We start from the raw sequence: 23,291 nt of genomic DNA, 5'->3' as shown, positions 1-23,291 counted from the left end.
TACTAGCCATTCTAGGATTCACAGAGGAGGCTGAGCCACTGTCAGGGTCCTCAACAGAGAGAGCCTGCAGGGTATCAGAAATAAGCGCTGGCAGCTCATCACGGTGGAAAATCCTCACCGCAGAGGGATCGCCTAGATCCTGAGTCACTTCTGCATTTATTCAAAATGGCGTCCGCTGCCAGCTCAGAGCGCGAAGAATCGTCGCTCGCCATGCTCGGGCCGGCTCTAACGTCTACACAGCACGATTTACAGAGCCCTGCTGCTGATCTGCGCTTGCCACACTTGGAACAGCGCTTTACATTCTCTGCAGCCATCGCCGAAAACGGCGGTAAAATTCAAAATGGCGGTTCGCGCCAAAATCGCCCCGATCGCGGGCCCACCCCGGAGGAGTCAGAAAACACTCTTACCTCACTGGACCGAGTATCACAGCTCCGGTCCCACAGAAAAAGGCAAGGAAAAACCTCTGTTCCTTTTTTTTTTTTTTTTTTTAACGCTGTGAGGAAAGAAGAGGTAAATAGAACTCCGGAGGCTCAGGTGAGTGGGAAAGGCAGGGCAAGGGCGAACCTATGTGCCTGCATCCACTGTTGGTGGGGAAGGACAGGGAAAGCTAAGCAATGTGTCCACATCCATGGAGGTATGGGAAAGGCAGGAAAAGGGCAAACCTATGTGCCTTTAAAGTGAAGCTGCTATAGCCTCCAACACCCCGGCTAACAACTGGCAAGCCAGGAGCCACCTTCAGGCAGATTTTTGATGGAGCTTGAAGATGCTACAACCACTCTGCTAGGGGAGATAGAGATTACTGAAGGAGAGGCAGTGGAGCAAGCTGGTATGAGGCACTGAAAAAAGTGTGCTCTCTATCTCCCTCTGCTGGTTGATGGACACAACCCATCTGTAATGGCTGCATCTGCTTGATGACAAGGAAGTTACAAATTTTTCCCCAAAAAGTCTTTATCTCTGGGCACTCCCACAGAGCATGATAGTAAGTACCCTCGGACTGCCCACATTTACCACATTGAGGCGAGTCCACCCCTCCCATTTTGTACAATCTCAGCTTAGAGGTATATGCTCTGAATATCACTCTGCCCTGACATTCCTAAGTTCAGCATTAGCTGTTCCTTTTGGAATTTGACGTAAACTTCTCAGCAGCATGTGTGTCGATATCTCTTTGTGCAAGTCAGCAGACCACCGCACTATGAGATGCGTCAGATCTCAATGGGCAACACTCTGTAGTAGCCGCTTGTGAAGCAACGATATCGAGATAGCTTCTTCGTTAGGCATTTCAAAAAGTTTATCTATTATGCCGGGCACATCAACGGAGAGAGATTGTGGAGGGATAGCTGCAATATAATGGGAGATCTGTTGATATGCAAATTTATCCATCCAGACCAATTCTCCAAGTCCCAGTGAGTCCAATTTCTTAAGAGTACCATTGGCATCCACTATGTCTTGTAAGAGAGAAATCCCCCTTTGATGCCAGACCTTAAACCGTAAACTATCTATACCTGGGAGAAAATCTCCATTCCCTATGATAGGCAGCAAGCCACTATGATGTGCGTCAAATTTCCAAACGCGACTTAGATTTCTCCATACCAATCGAAGAGGCCGAATCACTACGCTTCTACGTACGTGCCCAGGCAACGCCATTTGGTTTGCCTGTAACACATACTGTAATCGCAGCAGGCGAACCCATGCCTCTTCCACCCTCTCGGAGTATAGTGTGATGTACCTGTCAGCCAATCCCCTATATGCCTCAGCAAGCAAGCCTTATTATAGCGTTGAAGGTCCAACACCCCAAATCCTCCCCTGTCACAAGTATCCAATAAGCTTTGCTAGCATAGCTGTGGTCGTCTCTTATTCCAAAAGAATTTAGAAAGCAAGCCCATTAACCGCCTCCAATCTTTTTTTTAGTAAAGTAGAGTGGCAAAATCTGAAAACAGTATAGCCACTTGGGAAAGAGCCCCATATTAAACAAGGAAATCCGCCCCAACAGTGAAATGGATAAACTGGACCACCTCCCCAATAGTTGTTTTGTAAAGTCAAACAGCCGAGTCACATTCATCTGATATAATTGTGCTGGATCTCCCGACAACTGTATCAGTCCTCCGAAAAGGACATGCCAGCCCAGTCCACTCCACCTCCGTCATATTCAACGGTTGAACCTGTGACTTATCTACATTAAGGCAAAACCCCGAGTAATCACCAAATTTTCTGAACATTTCCATTAAAGTTGGCAATGAGGTCTTTGGATTCTGTAAAATGACCAAGAGGTCATCCGCAAAAGCCGAAATCTTGAATTGTTCAGGTCCTAAGATTTGTAACACAGTGGACACCCCGGAGGGAGTGGAAAACATGAAAAAGGATCTGAAAAAGCTAGAAGAATGGTCTAAGGTTTGGCAATTAAAATTCAATGCGAAGAAATGCAAAGTGATGCACTTAGGGAGTAGAAATCCAAGAGAGGCGTATGTGTTAGGCGGTGAGAGTCTGCTAGGTACGGATGGGGAGAGGGATCTTGGGGTGATAGTATCTGAGGATCTGAAGGCGATGAAACAGTGTGACAAGGCGGTGGCCGTAGCTAGAAGGTTACTAGGCTGTATAGAGAGAGGTGTGACCAGCAGAAGAAAAGAGGTGTTGATGCCCCTGTACAAGTCGTTGGTGAGGCCCCACCTGGAGTATTGTGTTCAGTTTTGGAGGCCGTATCTTGCTAAGGATGTAAAAAGAATTGAAGAGGTGCAAAGAAAAGCTACGAGGATGGTATGGGATTTGCATTACAAGACGTATGAGGAGAGACTTGCAGACCTGAACATGTATACCCTGGAGGAAAGGAGGAACAGGGGTGATATGATACAGACGTTCAAATATTTGAAAGGTATTAATCCGCAAACGAACCTTTTCCGGAGATGGGAAGGCGGTAGAACGAGAGGGCATGAAATGAGATTGAAGGGGGGCCGACTCAAGAAGAATGTCAGGAAGTATTTTTTCACGGAGGTGGTGGAGATGAAAACGGTAATGGAATTCAAACATGCGTGGGATAAACATAAAGGAATCCTGTGCAGAAGGAAGGGATCCTCAGGAGCTTAGCCTAGAATGGGTGGCAGAGCTGGTGGATGGGAGGCGGGGCTAGTGCTGGGCAGACATATACGGTCTGTGCCAGGGCTGGTGGTTGGGCGGCGGGGATAGTGCTGGGCAGACTTATACGGTCTGTGCCAGAGCCGGTGGTTGGGAGGCGGGGATAGTGCTGGGCAGACTTATACTTATGCGGCAGGAACTGGGCCAGTCTATTGGCTAATATTTTAGCAAATAGTTTAGCTTCAAAAGATAACATAGATATAGGTCTATACGATTCTGCTCGAGTCGGATCTTTCCCCGGTTTTAATAACACAATTATTTGTGCTGTTCGTAGTGAACTCGGTAGCTCCCGTCTTTCAACATGCAAGTTAAATACCTTAGCCACACACAGCGCAATTTCTTCAACCAAAATTTTATACATCTCTGATGAAAACCCATCCACCCCCGGCGATTTATTTAAGGAACTATCCCTTATATTCCAAATCACTTCATCTACAGAAATATCCGCATTAAGTATATCTTGTTGCCTTCTAGAGTTGTGGGAGGTCCTGCCCATCCAAATAGGCTGTCGCCTCTAACCCCTCGTCCTCCGGTGGAGAATATAGCTGGGTGTAAAAAGTTTCAAAAACCTTATTAATGTTTGCATTTGTGTGGTAATTTGCACCCTGAGCATCTCGAATCTGCGACACCCATCTCCTCCCCCCTACTTCGTGGACCAAGCTCGCCAAAAGCTTCCCCTGTTTGTTTGCGTGTTTATACATCTGATATCGATAATATACCAAAGATTTTTGTGTACGAGAATGAATCAGTTGGTTCAGTTCCACTTGTGCCGTCATATATAACTTCTTATGGGCCAGCGAGTGTGTCCTACCATACAGCTGTCTAAATCTTCGCACTCTCGCTTCTAATCGTATCAGTTCAGCCTCTCGTACTCGCTTTTTATGAGCTGAGTATGAAATAATGTGGCCCCTCAGCACAGCTTTAGCCGCCTCCCAGAAAAGTATGGGATCCGACTGAAAGCTCTCTTTGTTGAACTCTGCATAGTCTCTCCACTTATCAAGTACAAAAGAGTGAAATTGTAAATCATAATACAACATTCTTGGGAATCTCCAGTAAAACGGGTGTTTCTGATCCGTATCCCACTCCAATGTAATCCATATCATAGCATGATCTGACACCTGTGTCGGGCCTCTCTCAGCTTGAGTCAAAAAGGTCGTAATATTTTGAGATGTTAACAAGTAATCTATACGGGACTGCGTACCATGGGCCCTAGATAAATGGGTATAGTCCCACTCTCCTGGGTGTAGCAAACACCATGAATCTACCAGATCCAAAGCTGAGCAAACCCAAGGCACACCCCTGGCATAATTCACCGGCCTGACCCTGGGGGGCCAGTGCTGTCCAACATGGGATCAAAAACCAAATTGAAATCCCCACCCAAAATCATTGGGACTTGTCCAAACTGTGTATTTGCTGGATGATGGTTTGAAAAAATATTTTGTCATATTGGTTCGGGGCATATATATTAACCAACAGCAACGGTTTGTTATTCAGCGTTACCTGTTGCATTATATAGTGGCCTTGCGAATCAATAATCCTACTCTGCAACACACATTGCACCCCTTTACGAATTAAAATGGCGACCCCTGCTTTTTTATTTGATGTAGGGCTACCCACCACCTCACCCACCCACCAGCGATACAACTTTTTATGTTCCGCCGCATTTAAGTGCGTTTCCTGTAACACTGCTATCCAGCTTATTTTCGAAAGAGAAAAACGCCTATAGTGCGACCTAAATCGGGAGATAGATGTTTGTTTCGCAAAGGCGCCCAAATCGGTATAATCGAAAGCCGATTTTGGGCGTTTCCAACTGCACTCCATCGCGGAAACGAATAAAGTTGACGGGGGCGTGTCGGCGTGGTGGAGGCGGAACTGAGGCGTGGTTATCAGCCAAGGAGAGATGGGCGTCTTTAGCTCGTAATCGAAAAAAAAAAAGGCGTTTTTACCGTGATTTGGGGTCACTTTTTTTGGACCCTTTTTTTTCACGAACAAATCCCAAAAAAGTGCCCCAACTGCCCAGATGACCACTGGAGGGAATCGGGGATGACCTCCCCGGACTCCCCCAGTGGTCGCTAACCCCCTCCCACCAAAAAAAAACCCACTTTAAAAACTTTTTTCCCAGCCTGTATGCCAGCCTCAAATGCCGTACCCACCTCCATGACAGCAGAATGTGTTCGATCCTCTCACAGCCTTTCCCTGGGTCAGATGTGGCTCTCGGGTGCACTACAGGGTCACATCAGCATTGCATTGTGGTGGGTGTAGGGTATTGGGATCCGTGATTTCATTAGCTTGTGTTACAGTCTCACAATGTTGGTAGTTGGTAGGCTCTTCTCCCATGGTGCTTTTCCCCCTGCCTACTGGGTCAGAGTGTGCCCTGTTGTGTTTCCTGTTGTAGTCCATGCGATAGTGGCCATTTTTGTAAGCCAGTTTTAGTTCCCTTTCCTGTGTTAGCCACGTTAGACAACTTAGTCCTTCCCTTGAATGTGGCTGAATGAGGGCCTTGTACAGCATTCTGCCAGTTCTGACCTGCTGCTCATCTCAGTGCCAGGGAGACTTGTTGCCAGTGGGGCACAACCTCTGATCTGCAGTTAACTGTGAGTAAAGGCAGTTATTCCAATAAAGGACGTTTTCGTAGAGATTAGTCTTCAGGTGTCAACTGGTGTGCCAAGGTTATATAGCAGCAACCAGTCCTAGAGGCCTGCGTGTATGCAGGTCCCTGGAGCACTTTTAGTGGGTACCGCAGTGCACTTCAGCCAGGTGGCCCCAGGCCCATCCCCCCCCCCCACCTGTAACACTTGTGCTGGTAAATGGGAGGCCTCCAAAACCCACTGTACCCACATGTAGGTGCCCCCTTCACCCCTAAGAGCTATGGTAGTGTTGTACATTTGTGGGTTTTGGGGGAGGGGGTTGGGTGTTCAGCACCCTTGGTAAGGGAGCTATGCATGTGGGAGCTTTTTCTGAAGTCCACTGCACTGACGTAGGGTGCCCAGTTGGTGTCCTGGCATATCAGGGGTACGAGTATACTACGAATCGTGGCCCCTCCCACGACCAAATGGCTCAGATTAGGAAGTTTTTGAGCTGGGCGTTTTTAGTTTCCATTATCGCTAAAAAAAACAAACGCCCAGCTCAAAAACGTCCATTTTTTTGAAAATACGGTTCGGCCCGCCCCTTCACGGACCCGTTCTCGGAGATAAACGCCCATGGAGATAGGCGTTTCCGTTCGATTATGCCCCTCCACATGTGCCTTATGCCTGTTCAGCGCCTGTAGTATCTTAGAACGTTTAACCGGACAGGTGACCCCCCCCCCCCCCCCACATTCCAGGATATTATTTTCCTCTAGGTGACCTTATACAACAGTTTCCCAATCCAGATGTATACTCCTGCAGAAGAGAGGCATCCCTACCCCTAATTCCCAGTTGCACTAATTCTCTCCCTCCACCATGATTTATATGGCTCAACTGTTGAATCTTATGGTATACCCTCTTTCTTCGCCTGCCCCTCCCTCCCCTATCCCCCACCCTCTTCCCGCCCCCCCATTCCCTCTACCCCTACCCTTCCAACTCCCCCCACCCCTAACCCCATAGAGTTCAACCTAGAACTCATCACGTAGAGGTACCCCACTCCCTCCCTTTTTTTCCCCAAGTATCAAAAAAAAAAAACCACACTTAGCCCTCAGATTAGCACAGTAAATTGTCTCTCATTTAGGAACAGAACTTGTACCTAGAAATAAGAATCAAGCTTGTTAGAAATTAAAACAACATGTTCATAAACAGTCCCAAATATGTGCTACTTTATGTGTATACCTGACCTTGATTTGTTTCTGCCATTTTCAGGGCACAGACCGTAGAAGTCTGCCCAGAACAAGGCCCACCTCCCGCCCACCTCCCAACCACCAGCCCCGCCTCCCCCCACTGGCTCTGCCACCCAATCTCGGCTAAGCTTCTGAGGATCCCTTCCTTCCAAACAGGATTCCTTTATGTTTATCCCACACATTTTTGAATTCCGTTACCGTTTTCATCTCCACCACCTCCCGCTGGAGGGCATTCCAAGCATCCACCAATCTCTCCGTGAAGTCTAGCGGGCCCTGTCAGAGTTCTGCCTTATCCCTGTGTGGGGTGGTTTTGCCTGCCACTGCCACTCCTTGGCAGTGGCCCAAGGGCTCACAAACCTAGTTCCTGCTTTTGAAAATGTGACACCACTCCAATTCCGCGTGTGTCCACAGGCCCTGGGCATAGCTTCCCTTGCAATGTGCTCCCCAGCCGACCAGGTTATCACCAGGCACCAAGAGGGAAGCGCCAACGGCATTCCTCGCCGCAGCATGCTGTCGGAGAGCCACCACTCCATACTAAGCCGGGCCACAGGGAGCCACGAGAGTCTGCGTTGATAATCCTGGGACATTGGAGACCATAGTTGAAGCACGGCAATCTGCAGAGCTCTGAAGTGCGCTCTCACCCATGGCACTACCTCCAAAGTGGCCGTCATCAACCCCAGCAGCTGGACAAAGTCCCAAGCTCACAGGCGAGGCATCCGCAGGAGCAGACGGACCTGATTCTGAAACTTGCACCGCCTTTGGTCAGGTAGAAAGACAAACCCAGAGGCCATGTCGAACTGGACCCCCAAATATTCTAGAGATTGAGAGGGAGTCAGGTGACTTTTGGGTATATTGACGACCCAGCCCAGAGACTGCAGTACTGAGACCACTCTGGCTGTTACATGACGACTCTCTTCTGCAGAGTCTGCTCTGATGAGCCAGTCATCGAGGTATGGGTGAACCTGGATACCCTCTTGCCTGAGAAAAGCAGCTACTACCACCATTACCTTGGAAATGGTTCGGGGAGCTGTGGCGAGGCCAAAAGGCATCCTCCTACAGCTGTAAAGGAGGAGAGGACCGGCGTCCCATCATTGTGGAGGACCGCCCTGAACTCCTGGCCTTGAGCCTGCCACTGCGGAGAGTTTGTCCGAGCGAAAGGAATTCCTTTGCTGAAAGCAGGCACGTTGAGTAAACCCAGCAGAGCGCCACGGGCGATACCTTCTAGCTTCACGGAAGCGAGGTCTGGAGGAGGAGGGAACCACTTGACCCTTGGAAGAAGGCCGCAGCCTATCCTCAGGTAACTGCTGGGGTTTAGCATCCCCCAGGTCTTTAACAATCTTCTCCAACTCCTCCCCAAATAGCAGAAGGCCCTGAAAGGGCAACTTCACCAGCATTTGGTTACAGGCCATGTCAGCCGCCCAATGCCGTAGCCATAGAAGGTGGCGGGCGGACACCGCCACAGACATCTGTTTAGCCGAAGCTCTGACCAGTTCATAGAGGGTGTCAGCTAAAAATGACAATGCCGACTCCATGCACGGTGCAACCTCAGCGAGGGACTCCGCACCATCCACGAGCTGTTCCACTGCTTGTTGTAACCGAGAGAGGCAGGCTCGAGCAGCATAAGAACTGCAAACAGACGCCCTTAAGGCTAGGCCCGAAATCTCAAAGGACCGTTTTAGCACTGATTCCAGCCGCCAGTCCCGAATGTCCTTCAGGGCTACCCCTCCCTCTACTGGGAGGGTGGTCTTTTTATGTTTCAACTTTTTTATTGATGAAACAATCTGGCATATACAACCGAGTAACTTCAAAATCAATTATAAAATACAAGTGCTATGCATTGATACAAGGTGAATAATGTTTACCATCAAGATTTTGTTTCGTTTTCTCCCCCCCCCTCATGTCCAAAATGCGATTTAGACTAGGCAATGCTTATTTTTATTTAAAAAAAAGAAAAAAAGTCATCATGGTGTGTTTTCAATAGTTCTCAGTTCTCCTGACTCTTATTTTGGTCGCATCCTTTGGTTCGTCTCTGCATAGAACCATTGTTTGCAGGTAGGCATCCATTATCCCGGGAGGGAGCCCTTGTTCTTGTGGTCCCCTCACGGCTGAGCCATCAATACTGTCGAGCATTGCCCAAATGTCCACCAGATCTTAATTATCAATAATACAGTACATTTGGAAACATGTATATTAATTATTCCCTTTTTATAATGATACAAGATCTCACCAATCCCTCCTCCCCCCCCCTTGCCAACCTTTGTTCGGGAGGAGATTTACTCTCTATGTAAATAACCGTAACTGTGTCACAACATGTTGAGCAATAGACTTCTGCCCCTTGGGCTAAGCCCTTGTAAATAAAGTCCCCATATTTGCATGAAACATTTTTTCCGTTTTGGATTACCTTTTGCCTCTCTGGCTTCCCATGTGGCCATCTCATGTATTTGGTTTCGCCAGTGCCAATAGGCAGGTGGATCGGGAGATACCCATTTTTGCAATATAGTCTTACGTGCTATCAGGCAGACCTTACGGCACCAAAGCCTAGGCCCTTTCGCCAATGCCGCAAATGCTGGTTGCGTGTCCAGCACGTAATGTTCCCATGCCCCCCTTACCGGTGTCTGTGTCGTGGTAGTTAGAAAACATTGAATTCGTCTCCAAAACATACGGACTCCAGGGCAATCCCAAAAGGCATGAAATAATGTGGGGGCTTCTTGGTCACATTTGACACATTTCACATTCCTTCTGGTGGTTATGTGTCCCCATTGCTTTCCTGACATATATGCCCTCATTACCACCCTATATCCACTCTCCCTAAGCCTTTCGTCTATGGTGAGCATCGGAATGCGTCTCAGTGTGGCCCCTACATCCCACCTCCCTAATGACCCTCCCGATTCATGTTCACATTTTTGTTTAATATAGTCCAAGTTTTTTATGGGGGCGTTTTTCTCCATTGCTCGGCTTATAGAAGATACTGTCATTCCTATTGCTTCCAGTGTCAGGAAGAAGGCTTGTATCTGACCTCCTATTTTTGATTGGAGTGCTGGTTGGTTAAGGCTAGAAATATAATGTTTAGCTTGTACAAACGCAAAATAGTCCCCCCATGTATTCCCTATCTTATTTTGCAGGTCTTCGAATTTCATATCTCCGTCCCTTCCTAGCAGATGTTCCACTTTTGTGATTCCCTGTGCCTCCCATCGAAGGAAGGCTGAGTTAGTTTGTCCGGGCTCAAAACTCGGGTTCCCTCTAAATGTTAAGAGTTCTGATGTTCCTGGTATTCCTCCCAAGGTCCTAACTAGCTCCTTCCATGCCTTACGCATGGATTGTAGCAAATGGCAACGTTTAAACTGGGCTGGGATTTGTCCCTGTTCTAAGTGTAATAATGTGATAACATCATATGGAGCGAAATATTCCTGTTCCATTTTCAATGGTGTAAAGACATTTGAGTGGCCTACCCAGTCTCCTATATGTCTGAGGAGACAAGCTTGGTTGTATAAAGCAAGGTCTGGCACTCCCAATCCTCCCCTACTCCCTCTCCCTCTCATCACTGTGGCCTTTATTTGAGGTTTCTTTCTCGCCCAACTGAACCTGCTAAAGGCCCTGTTAATGTTCATTAATTCTTTGCGTGTCAGTCGAAGGGGGAGTGTCTGCAGGAGATACAACCACTTTGGGAATATTACCATGCGTATTAAATTTATCCTGCCAACTAATGATAACGGGAGGCCCTCCCAGCTATCTAGCCGATGTCTTGTCCCCTCTAACAGGGTGTGTACGTTTAAGTCATGCAGTTTTTCTAATTCCATGGTCAGTTGAATCCCCAAGTATTTAAAAGATCCTTCTGCCCAGCTTAAAGGGAACCCCTGACCCCATAGGGCCCTCACTTCCTCTGAGAAGGCCAAGGCTTCTGACTTAGTCAGATTCAGTTTTAGACCTGCATAGTCCCCATATTCTTCCAAGATCTCCACCAGAGCCGTGAACGATGACTTAGGTTTTGTAAGCATTACTAAGAGATCATCTGCAAAGGCTGCTATTTTGAATTCGGCCTGGCCTATGTGCATACCCTGTATCGTTTGACTAGCCTCGATGTCTCTGATCAATGGGTCAAGCGATAAGACAAATAGCAACGGGGATAACGGGCATCCTTGTCGGGTTCCTCTATATATCTGAAACTCCTCTGATTCCAATCCGTTGACCCGTATCTTAGCTTTTGGTCTATGATAGAGGGCCCGAATCCCTGACATAAAGCGTCCATCAAACCCATATTTTTTTAATGCGGCGAACAGGAATGCCCAGTGTACTTTGTCGAACGCCTTTTCGGCGTCAAAACTTATTAGGAGGGATGGTGTATCTGTATGCTTCCTCCTTTCTAGAGCCCCTATGATTTTCCGCAAGTTCTTCGCTATTACCCTGCCCTCCACAAATCCCGTTTGGGCTTCATGAATTAGTTTCGGCAGGACCTGTTTCATGCGGTTGGCCAGGATTTTTGCTAGCAATTTAATTTCCACATTCAATAGGGAAATTGGGCGGTATGACTCTACACATTGCGGATCCCTACCGGGCTTGGGCAGCACCACTATATGTGCTAAAGATAGGCCTTCCAGGGGTTGTTCCTTGTCAACTATGCTGTTGAAATATTTAGTTAATGTCGGAGCAATGTGTTCCCCTAGGATCTTATAAAATTCTATGCGGAGCCCATCAGGACCAGGCGCTTTAAGCAATTGTCCTTGTTTTATACCCAGCATTACTTCTGCCTCCGTGATTGGTTCATTCAATTTATCTTTATCCCTTTGGCTGAGAGCCGGCAGGTCTAAATTGTCTAAATAGAGAGACTCTGATAGCCCCCTGTCCTCCGGCGTCATGTATAGATTATCATAAAATTTAGCAAACGCCTCACATATCTTTTCTGCTGTACGTTCCATTTTCCCTTGTTCCCCTCTCACTTGTAGGACCTGTCTCGTGCTCCCTCTCGGGTTGGCTAATCTTGCTAATAGGCGCCCTGCTTTATTCCCAAATCTGTGTAAGTGAAATTTATAATATGCTTGAGACTTCGAAGCCCGCTGGTGCAACAATGTGTTTAATGTGACTTGGGTTTCCATAAGATTAGCTCGATGTGATTCTGTGTGTGTCCGGCCATAGGCCTGCCGAGCCTTGCATATCAATTTACTTAGTCTTATAATTTCCCTATTTCTCGCTGATCTAAGGTGATGATGGTAACTAATTATTTCGCCTCGCAACACGGCTTTCGCTGCATCCCAAAATAGGATTGGGTTCTCTATGTGTTGCCGGTTCGTTGCTGTATAATCTTCCCAACTCTCCTTTAACTTGGTCTTAAATTTCTCGTCACCAGTCAGTTCTAGCGGAAACTGCCAGGAGCCCCCTTTGTGTCTTCGTTCCTCCCATTCCCATTCCATACTCACCCACGCATGATCTGAGATCGTGTAAGGTCCTATATGCGTATCCTTTACCTTTCCTAGCATGTTTTCAGTGATTAATATATAATCTATTCTGGCTTGGGATGCGTGGGCTCTCGCGTGGTGAGTATAATCTCTTTCAGTGGGATGTAACACCCTCCACACATCTATCAAGTGCAGCGTCTGTCCTAATCTTTTCAAGCCCTTATTAGACGCCACCGAATCACTTCTTTTACCCTGGGTGCTATCAATCGAGGCATCCCATACCGTATTAAAGTCTCCCCCTACCAACATCTGTTCCCCTCGATATGAGAGTAAATGTTGTAGTATTTGGTTGTAAAAGTGCTTGTCAAATTGATTAGGGGCGTAGATGTTGCCTACTAACAGCTTTTGTCCCGATATCTCCACTTCCACGAGCACATAACGGCCTCTTGCGTCCGTCACCATGGGGCGTACCGCTGTGGTCAGTCCTTTACGAATTAATATCGCTACCCCCTCCTTTTTTCCCTTGTGCTCCCGCTGAGACGCATTCCTCCACCCACCATGTCCTGAGTTTTGCATGTTCCTCCTGGCTAAGGTGTGTTTCTTGCAGCAAGGCAATATCTATATTATTTCTCTGTAACTGTTGCAAGATTTTTGTTCTCTTTATGGGTGAGTGTATACCCCCCACGTTCCAAGTAACGAGCCTAACCATAATCTATAGGGCCTACTATGCTCTGTAATGTATCTCTCTTTTCATGTTGTCCTGTCAGGGGGGCACCCCAGCCTATACCCCCCCAATCCCACTCTCGACATTTGCCTTGTCTCTGTTTCAGTGTTCTTCCCCTCCCCCTAACGCATTGGTTGGCTTTGTTCCCTTTTATCCCTCCCACCCAAATCTCTGCTCCTTCCCCTACCCATCCCCCCACCCCCTTCTTCTGACCCCTCCCCCCTTGTTCCATGTTTCCCAATATAGGAACCGATCACATTTGTCACCTCCCGACCTCCCCCCCCTTCATGATCTCATCCGTTATATACTCTGGGCTTTTAAAGCCCATCCATTTCGTTTTCTAAACCCCTTAGCAATCGACCCTCGACAAACAATATATTCCCCTAATACAGATTCCTTATACTTCTCAGATTATGTCTCCCCTCATATGATAGTACATATTAAGGTCATTTATACCATCAATCGGGCTTTGGTGTGGGCAGGCCCCGATCAATATAAATTTTTCAGGTTCCACCTCCAGTCATTGGTATTACACCTCCTATCTGTCTTAAATCTCTAGGTTTGTCCGTTGTATTCTTGAGGTCTGTCCCTGTAATGTAAGTTATGCGAGTATGAACCCCTCCAGTTAGTCAGAATCCTTATGCCCTATACAACTTTAACAAACATTAACCTCAACTGTTCAAACGATCTGTTATCTAGTCAAACCTGTCAAAACTGTGGCTGATGTCCATGAGATCTCTCTCTAGTTAACAAACATTAGCATCCACTGTTGAGATGATCTGTTATCTAATCAAACCTTGCGAAACTGTGGCTGATGTCCATGAGATCTTTCTCTAGTTAAGAGACAGCATAGCACCCCGTCCTCTCCTCTGATTCATGCCGGGGTGTCTCTCCCAGTGCTTCCCATGTCTTCTGCCTCGATCTGGGCCACAAATTTTTTCGCCTCCTCCACTGCGTCAAATACATGCGTTGATCCTTTATACACGATCTTCAACTGCGCTGGGTACATCAGGTTGAATCTAATCTTCTGATTAAACAATGCTGTACACACTGGGGAGAAGGCGCGGCGTCTCCCCGCCACCCCCGCCGAATAATCTTGAAAACATAGTATTCTTTTCTGTTCATATATCAGCACATTGTCTTTCCTGGAGGCTTGCAAAATATATTGTTTGTGTTGAAAATTCAAAACCCGCAAAATGAGTACTCTGGGTTTATTGGTGTTATCTGTACGAGGTCCCAGACGGTGAGCCCTCTCTACTCTCAAGGGGCCCATGTGCGCAGGGAAGGCCACTCTTGCAGTAAGCCAGCGTTCCAGCTCCATAATTAAGTCCCTGCCGCCCATGGCCTCTGGAAGTCCCACCAGACGCAGATTGTTGCGTCTAGAACGATTCTCCAGTTCTTCTACTTTTTGTTCTAGCGCTTCAACACGTCCTCTGGACGTTTTTTGTTCGGCCTCCACCTCCTGTAATTTATCCTCCACCACGCTCGTTCGAGTTTGACAGGCCACGCATTCTCTCACCAAGTCCTCCATTCGCGAGTGCAGCTTCTACAATTTGGAGTCGATGGGGGCTAATCTGCATTCTAATAGCTCCTCCATATCGGCGGACATCTCCGCCGTTATCTCCGCCACCCACGCCGAAGAAACTGCTGTGCTGGATTTTTCCGGCGAGGACGCCATTTTGGGGTCTGGTTGTTTTTGCCGCAACTTCTCTTTTTGAGCGGTTTTCGCAGCCATCCCCGGCGTATGCTGTCTGATACTCACTCGCTGGAGTTTAATCTATACTCTGATGTATTGTAGCACGCACTCTGGGTCCGTGATTGTCCAGCTCAACGGGGAAGGAGGATCGGGGTCGGAGAGCACTTCAGGTACGTCTGCTCTCCGCCATGGCGTCACGTGATCTTCCGGAGGGTGGTCTTTTTGTCACCGCCGTGACTAAGGCATCCACTTTAGGCATCCCAAAACGGGCCAAGTGCTCCTCACTCAGAGGGTAAAGATGCCCCATCACCCTGGCCATTTTCAAGGGCCCCTTGGTGTCAGCCCATTGAGCAGAAATAAGCTCTTGGATGGAGTCATGCAAAGGAAAGGCACGAGCAGGCTTCTTAGTACTCGCCATCCTTGGATTGCCAGAGGAGGCCACGCCTTTAACAGGGTCATCAATAGAGAGGGCCTGTAAGGCATCAGAGATAAGTGCTGGCAGCTCATCGCAGTGGAAAATCCGAACCACAGTAGGATCATTCAGATCCAGTGGCAAACCGGCTCCTTCCTCTGGCTCTTCAGACCACGAAGGCTGCCAGATCACTCAGAGTCCCCACAGCCCGACCATGGGGGGGAAAGGGGGGAGCGCCACTCTCCGACGGGGAATTTACCCGTCTATGCTTAGCGTGCATCCAACGCTCAGGGGCATCCACGTCTGGCATCTGCCCCAGGCCATCATCAGTCGGAGGGGAACCAGGTAGCAACGCCTGCGGCAGAGATCTTTTCAGCATGAAGGCTTTATGTAAAATAAGCACAAACTCGGGGGAGAAAAACTCACCCTGACCTCCCGTCTCCGAATTAGGAACCACAGGGAACGGAGCTCCTCTGGTAGCCTCGGCCCGAGGTGCCCCTCTGCTCTCAGACTCCTCCGCAACCGCGGGGGTCGAGCCATGTGGCGCTTCCAAGATGGCGCCCGCTGTCAGCTCCATCGAGTGGGAAGAATCATCGCTCGCCATGCTCGTACTGGCTCTACTGTCTGAACAGCACGTTTTACAGCGACCCGCTGCTGATCTGCGCTTGCCACAACGGGAACAGCGCTTAACTCCCTCAGCAGTCATCGCCGAAAAAAATGGCAGAATAAAATTCAAAATGGCGGCTTCGCACCAAAATCATCCCGATCGGAACACCGTCCGCGGGCCCTCCCCGGAGGAGCTGAGTACCGCTCTTACCTCAAAGGACCAAGTCTACGAGCTCTGGTCACGCTGCACAGTCAGGAAAAGCCTCAGAAATAGCAGCGCTGAAAAGCGTGTTTTTTTTTTTAACGCTGTGAGGAAAGTTGGAGGCAAACAGCTACAGAGGCACTCTGGAGGCAGAAGAGGGTGGGAAAGGCAGGGAAAAGGTGAACCTATATGCCTGCATCCACACAGGGGGAAGGGTAAGGCAGGGAAAGGGCGAACCTATGTGCCTTTAAAGTGGGCTCCACTTAGCCACAACACCCCTGCTACAACTGGCAAAAGCACAGGAGCCACCCCAGGCAGAATCTTCAAGGAGCTGAACAAGCTGCGTCCAACCCTGCTGGGAGATAGAGAAATACTGAGAGGCAGATGGAGCTAGCCATCCTAGAGGCACTATGGTTTTCAGTGTTCTCTATCTCCCCCTGCTGGTAGGTGGACACAACCCCATTCGTAATGGATTCATCTGCTGCTGATGACAAGGAATAATAATATCTCTATTTCCCAGCAACAGATTTCACCATAAAACACAGTAACACAGATGTTACAGATCCATCTGAAGTCACCACCGTGCTCAACTCTTACATAGATTTCATCCAAGTTGATTAAGCGCTTAATATACCGCATATCATATGAAATATCTGAGCGGTTAACAAATCTAATAGAAAGGAGATCAAAACGGAGAAAAAAAAGGAAGGAGGGGTAGGCAGTATCAGAAAGGGAGGAAAAGGAACTACAATATAAGACAGGAAAGATAGGGGTGGCAGAGGGCATAGATAAAGATGATTCATCAACAATCAAAAGAACATTTTCTTTCATCCCCGAGAGTTTAGATACATAAAGCTTATGATATGACGTTGTCAAGTCCTGTTTGGCTGTTATGAGGTTTAGGGGCCCTTTTACTACACTAACACTTGCCTAACACAGGACACGCTAAAGTGTTTTGAATTAGTTTTGCTATCTGTGTGCAGTATGTCCTTTTTTTTTTTTTTTGAGGGAACATGTCAGGAGAGGAGAATGGATGTGGATGCATTAATTCACTAGAACGCTGACATTACCACCTTATTAACTGGTTAGCACGTCCATCACGCAGGAGCCCTTAGCGCCTCCTAAATAGGAGATGGTAAGTGCTCCTTGTTAACAGTAAGTGACAGCAGATAAAGACCCTTGTGTTCCATCCAGTCTGCCCAACAAGGTGGCCAGAACCACGTCCACCACTCTGTCTGAGCCCAGTCATCCATACTTAAACATGATTTATTTTTTTTAAATGGTCGCATACTAACGCTAACATAAAGTGCACAGCCAGAAAAAGATAAGACAAAGGTTGAATTTACGACCGTGCTAGAAATGGGCTTAATACGCAGGAAGTCCAGCATAAGGACTAGCTAAACCCATTTCTTAGCACAGCTTCGTAAAAGAGACCCTTAGTCATTTTTTGGGAATTACAGTTGACCGTAAGTAAAGAATATGCAGCTGTAGAAGAATATCATAAGCCAATGAACTAGCAATGCACATTATAAAAGCAACGACAGTCAACTCAGTTGAATAGCTTCGACCATGCTTATTGCTGCACAACAGGTGAAGCTGTTCAATAATAAAAATAACTTCTCCTTATTTGTCCAATTCAGATCAGACAGATGCAACAGGCTTTCCTTCAGTATTCTCATAACGATCTTTATGTTTAAATTTATGGTCCATGTCTTTAGATGAGCCATGATATTAACAAGTTGAGCCAATTTTGAATTCTACAAGTTACCAGATCTTTGTATTGTGATAATGGAATAATGCTGTCATTAATGCTGACAACTACAGGTAGGTTAGATTTCAGAAAGAATACTATAAATTATTGCATGTCACTTGGTGCACTTAGGCATGCCAAACATGGCATAAGATGACACCTAAACATGGGGGTGCCAATGCCGACATACATTGATATTCTATATACAGAATCTTGGCACTAAGATTCCATTATAGAAATGATGCTATGTACACAACATTGGAAAAAACCTAAACTGAGATGCCAATTTATAGAATTGTCCCCATTGTAACTAACATAGAAAATTAGAAGCAACAAAATACTGTAAAGCTCGCCCAGTACACAAGACAACAGAGCTATGAAAACCTATCATATGAACCTCTCAGCCCAATACTGTCTTATTTCTACAAAAAGGGGTCTTTCAAGGGCTGCCACTTACAGTATGAGAAGTAATTATTTGCCCATTGCAAACTGGAATAAAAGTATGCCACATCAGTGTACTACATTTAGATGAGGAAGATAAATACCTTCATATGACCCAGACCACCACATGACCTGTAAAAAAAAAAAATTTCAATGAACATGATTACAATCTGTAAGTGCCAATTACATCAAGAATAATGTCTGTGCATAAGACAAAAAAATGTTCACATTCCCAGAAGAAATAAAGTGAGTCACAACCAATCTATACTGCTCATATCTCATTATGAAGCCAATACTTTACAGCCCTACTGTTTAAAGATCACAGACAAACATAGTAACATACTCCAAAAACACCCAGTCCAGTAATGCAATAACTAGTTGCCAAAGGAGCATTTCTTCACGTTAGCTCTACTGTTCTACACTAATGGGTGTTATCCCTTCCTACCAACAGATGGAGGAAGAGAAAACTGAATTTTGCCAATGACATCACCAGTGATGCTGAGGTGCTCCCTGAACTCAGTATTCTTCTTTACCTTCAGCAGGTGGTAGGTCACGCTGGCGGGTACTTTTGTCCCTGGCCTAGCTCTCCACTCTGCTGGCTGTGGCCGCACAGCATGGTCAAGCCTAACAGCTGCTCCCAGGACAAAGTCTCAGGATCGAACCTAATTTAGCTTGGCTCCACAGCCCCCATTCGCACTTCTTAGTGCCACTGTGTGAGATTTTGGCTCAATCCTATGGGGCCTTCCCCATCTCCCCCATTCCTCTTGTCCGTTCACCACGTTTAGGTGTACTCCACATGGGCTCTCCCCTGCAGCACCCAGGCTTCCGAAAGTGCTCACTTCAGCAGTACATATACTTGTATCAGGAAATTTTTTTTTTTAATTTAATAAATTAGACTGGCTACCTTTTTGCCCTTTGTATCACAGTCCCTGGAGGTGTCTCACCTGGAGCCTTGGACAGCCTTTCAGGATGTCCACCCAAAACGATCTGATCCATCTGGCTTCCCACTCAGTGGCGGCATCGGGGGGGGGGGGGGGGTGTCATCGTTGGTTGTTCCTTTGTCACTGGATGCAGATGTGGCTTTCAAGAAGCTTTTGAGTCAGTTGCCCTTTCTTGGCAGCTTGCTCTTTGATGACAACGAAGTTGGTGAAGGATATGGGGAAGGCATGGCTCTGTCTCCCTATGCTGCAGCAAGGGTGTGCAGCAATCCTCGGACTCAAGAGGGAGGGATGCTTCAGGTTCTCTCAGCCAATGGAGTAGACACGGGGCCCCCCACTTTGGGTTCAAGGCTCCCCCACAGGGTCTGCTAGTTTTGCTGGTTGGGGTCCCCAAACGCCGCCAGTAGAAGCTTTCCTGCGGCAGTATTTGCCACCGCTCTGTGTGCCCAGCTTTCCCACTCCCCTCCTCATGCACATGCATGTTTTTAGTGAAATTGAGCATGCACGAAGCTTGTACATGCTCAATTTCACTAAAAACGAGTATGCGTGCTGGGGGAGTGGTTATGGTGGGGGCGAGAACATTGGGTAGGTAAGGCAAAATGTGCCCCCCTCCACTTTGGGCTCATGCCCCCTCCCAGATCGAGGTCTGGCTATGCCTCTGTGCTCAACGCCCTTTGGCCCAGGTGGAGAGCAGAGTATGTCCTTCAAGCAGGGGCCCTTTCGAGGCCCCAACAAGCCAGGCACTCAGTCCATCAGTTGCTTGGCCTGCCCAATGAGGGTGCACCAAGCCCCTTATTTCCAATGGGAGGCAGCCTGTGTCTCATCAGAATGAGGTGTCTGCATCACCTCAGATCAGTAGGTTCTGGAAGAGGTCAAGACGGGGTAGTCTATGGAGTTGGCCCATCCAATTCCCCATGGCTTGGCTCTAAAGCACCAAGCTGTCGGCTCTTACCCTTCAGCATCTTTGCTGTCTAGCAGCGGTGCAACCTGTTCTGCTCGCGTAGCACGGCTTGGATAGGTGCTCCATTTATTTCATGGTCCCGAAGGTCAGCTCCTGAACCTCAATGGGGTGGATAATGGCTGCAAGTCCAGCGTTTCCGGATGAAAATGCTTTGCTCAGTCATCACCATGATGCACTTGGGGAAGTTATGGACTTCCCTGAGCCTCACCGAGGCCTCCTTCCACTTTCCACTGCAGATCACTGCAAGTGATATCTGCACTTCTATTTGTTGGTGCACCACTTTCATTTTCAGGCCTTGTCCTTTGACCTGGTTACATGCCCCGTACATTTTCCAGGGTTACAGGGGTGGTGGCTCTGTCTCTCCGGCATCAGCAGGAGGGGTGCTATCCAGTCTTTTGCACAATTCCACATCTATTATTATCTCCCAATTGGTGAGGGGATATATGTGAGTGCCAGATAGAGAGCTCTTAGCTCTCAGAGAACAAGTCCATTTTCTTGAGGCTAGAGTAGCAGACAGAGGTACATGAGAAGACCTTCAGGGACATTATAGAGAAGTCCCACCTCCAGTCTGGCAGCCCCTGTGCTGTCTTGGAGGGAGGTCTCCTAAGGGGAGAGAATCACCCTGGTGAAGTAGGAATTGCTCCTGTGGCTGGGACCTGCCCAACAAGGGATGCACTGTCCTCTTGCACCGAGGATATGTCTTCATGCGCTTCTGCCAGGTGGAAAGGGTTGGATTAGTTGTTGTGGTTGGTGCGGGAGGTAATGCTGCTGGGGCTGCTTGATAACAGTGATCATAATATGATCAGATTTGATATTAGCTTTGAAGTAAGTATACATAGGAAATCAAATACGTTAGCGTTTAACTTAAAAAAAGGAGACTATGATAAAATGAGAAGAACGGTGAAAAGAAAACTTAAGAGGAGCGACTGCGAGGGTCAAAAATTTACATCAGGCGTGGATGCTGTTCAAAAACACCATCCTGGAAGCCCAGGCCAAATACATTCCGCGTATTAAAAAAGGAGGACGGAAGACCAAATGACAGCCGGCGTGGTTAAATAGTGAGGTGAAGGAAGCTATTAGAGCTAAAAAGAAATCCTTCAGAAAATGGAAGAAGGAACCGACTGAAAATAATAAGAAACAACATAAGGAATGTCAAGTCAAATGCAAAGCGCTGATAAGGAAAGCTAAGAGGGACTTCGAAAAAAAGATTGCGTTGGAGGCAAAAACACATAGTAAAATTTTTTTTAGGTATATTAAAAGCAGGAAGCCGGCAAAAGAATCAGTTGGACTGCTAGATGACCAAGGAGTAAAAGGGGCGATCAGGGAAGATAAAGACGTAGCGGAGAGATTAAATGAATTCTTTGCTTCGGTCTTCACCGAGGAAGATTTGGGTGGGATACCAGTGCCGGAAATGGTATTTGAAGCTGACGAGTCGGAGAAACTTATTGAATTCTCTGTAAACCTGGAGGATGTAATAGGGCAGTTCTACAAACTGAAGAGTAGCAAATCTCCTGGACTGGATGGTATTCATCCCAGAGTACTGATAGAACTGAAAAATGAGCTTGCAGAGATATTGTTAGAAATATGTAATTTATCCTTAAAATCGAGTGTGGAACCGGAAGATTGGAGGGTGGCCAATGTAACGCCGATTTTCAAAAAAGATTCCAGATGAGATCCGGGAAATTATAGACCGGTGAGTCTGACGTTGGTGCCAGGCAAAATGGTAGAGACCATTATAAAGAATAAAATTACAGAGCATATTCAAAAGCATAGATTAATGAGACAAAGTCAACATGGATTTAGTGAAGGGAAATCTTGTCTCACCAATCTACTACATTTCTTTGAAGGGGTGAACAAACATGTGGATAAAGGAAAGCCAGTTGATATTGTGTATCTGGATTTTCAGAAGGCGTTTGACAAAGTACCTCATGAAAGACTCCAGAGAAAATTGGAGAGTCATGGAGTGGCCTAGTGGTTAGGGTGGTGGACTTTGGTCCTGGGGAACTGAGTTTGATTCCTGGCACAGGCAGCTCCCTGTGACTCTGGGCAAGTCACTTAACCCTCCATTGCCTGCCGCATTGAGCCTGCCATGAGTGGGAAAGCGCGGGGTACAAATGTAACTAAAATAATAAAATGGGATAGGAGGTAGTATTCTATTGTGGATTAAAAACTGGTTAAAAGATAGAAAACAGAGAGTAGGGTTAAATGGTCAGTTTTCTCAATGGAGAAGGGTAGTTAGTGGGGTTCCCCAGGGCTCTGTGCTGGGACCGCTGCTTTTTAACATATTTATAAATGACCTAGTAACTAGTGAGGTAATTAAATTTGCTGATGACACAAAGTTATTCAAAGTCATTAAATCGCGGGAGGATTGTGAAAAATTACAAGAGGATCTTACGAGACTGGGAGACTGGGCGTCTAAATGGCAGATGACGTTTAATGTGAGCAAGTGCAAAGTGATGCATGTGGGAAAGAGGAACCCAAATTATAGCTACGTCATGCGGAGGGTCACGTGATGCACTGAGAGAGTAGGACGTGTGTCCCTGCTCTCCGAGGCCCAACGCCCGAAATTGATAAAAAATTTGCATTTCCACCTCATCTCTGAGCAGCCTGCGACACCATTTGGTCAGCGAAATCACCGATGGACAAATTTGTTGATAAACCATCCAAAACCATGCCAGCACGCAGTGCGAAGAAAGAGAAGGACCCGCCGAGAGCGGCGAATCTCGGCGCGGACCACCAACTGCAGAAAAGCGGACCGCCCTTCTCGGAGGCACAGCTCTCGCAACTTGCACAACTGACAGCAGAGTTAGTACAAGCGCTGGAGCCCAGACTGGAGCGCATATCGACGCAGATTGAAAACTTTGAGACGCAACTGGCGGAGGAATCGCGGCAGACCGGAGATCTGGAACACAGAGTCTCCGAAACTCGAAGACACGTGCACCCCGCTGCAACAACAAATTTGCCAACTACAGACCACAGTGACAACACTCTCTGACAAAGTAGACAAACTTGAGAACAGAGGCAGGTGAAGCAACCTACGATTGATCGGCCTGAATCGATTGGAGACTCCACACTTGCAACAGTAGTGGAGAACTGGCTGAAAGAGGAGTTTGCCTTGTCGGACCACGCAGGGGCCCTGTGCTTGGAAAGGGTACATCGCATAGGCCGTATCCAAGATGGCCGCCAGGCCCCGCGCGCTGTTATCTTGAAAGTACATAATTATCTACACAAGAG

The 23,291-nt window shown here is 47.3% G+C and overlaps 1 protein-coding gene across 1 annotated transcript in view; it reads right to left on the bottom strand.

Moving 5' to 3' along the window:
• Positions 1–23,291, bottom strand: part of PNPLA7 (patatin like phospholipase domain containing 7) — a 2,530,065-nt gene that overhangs the window by 2,446,292 nt on the left and 60,482 nt on the right. Inside the window, exon 2 of the mRNA XM_030206608.1 lies at positions 18,263–18,290. Within this exon, the coding sequence (XP_030062468.1) occupies positions 18,263–18,287 (25 nt within the window). The 5' untranslated portion in view covers positions 18,288–18,290. The remainder of the gene's footprint in view (positions 1–18,262; positions 18,291–23,291) is intronic.

The sequence above is a fragment of the Microcaecilia unicolor genome, chromosome 6 (assembly GCF_901765095.1).
Source record: "Microcaecilia unicolor chromosome 6, aMicUni1.1, whole genome shotgun sequence".
Classification (NCBI taxonomy): Eukaryota; Metazoa; Chordata; class Amphibia; order Gymnophiona; family Siphonopidae; genus Microcaecilia; species Microcaecilia unicolor.
Note: the sequence above shows the minus strand (reverse complement) of the source record. Positions and strands in the feature narration are given on the sequence as shown.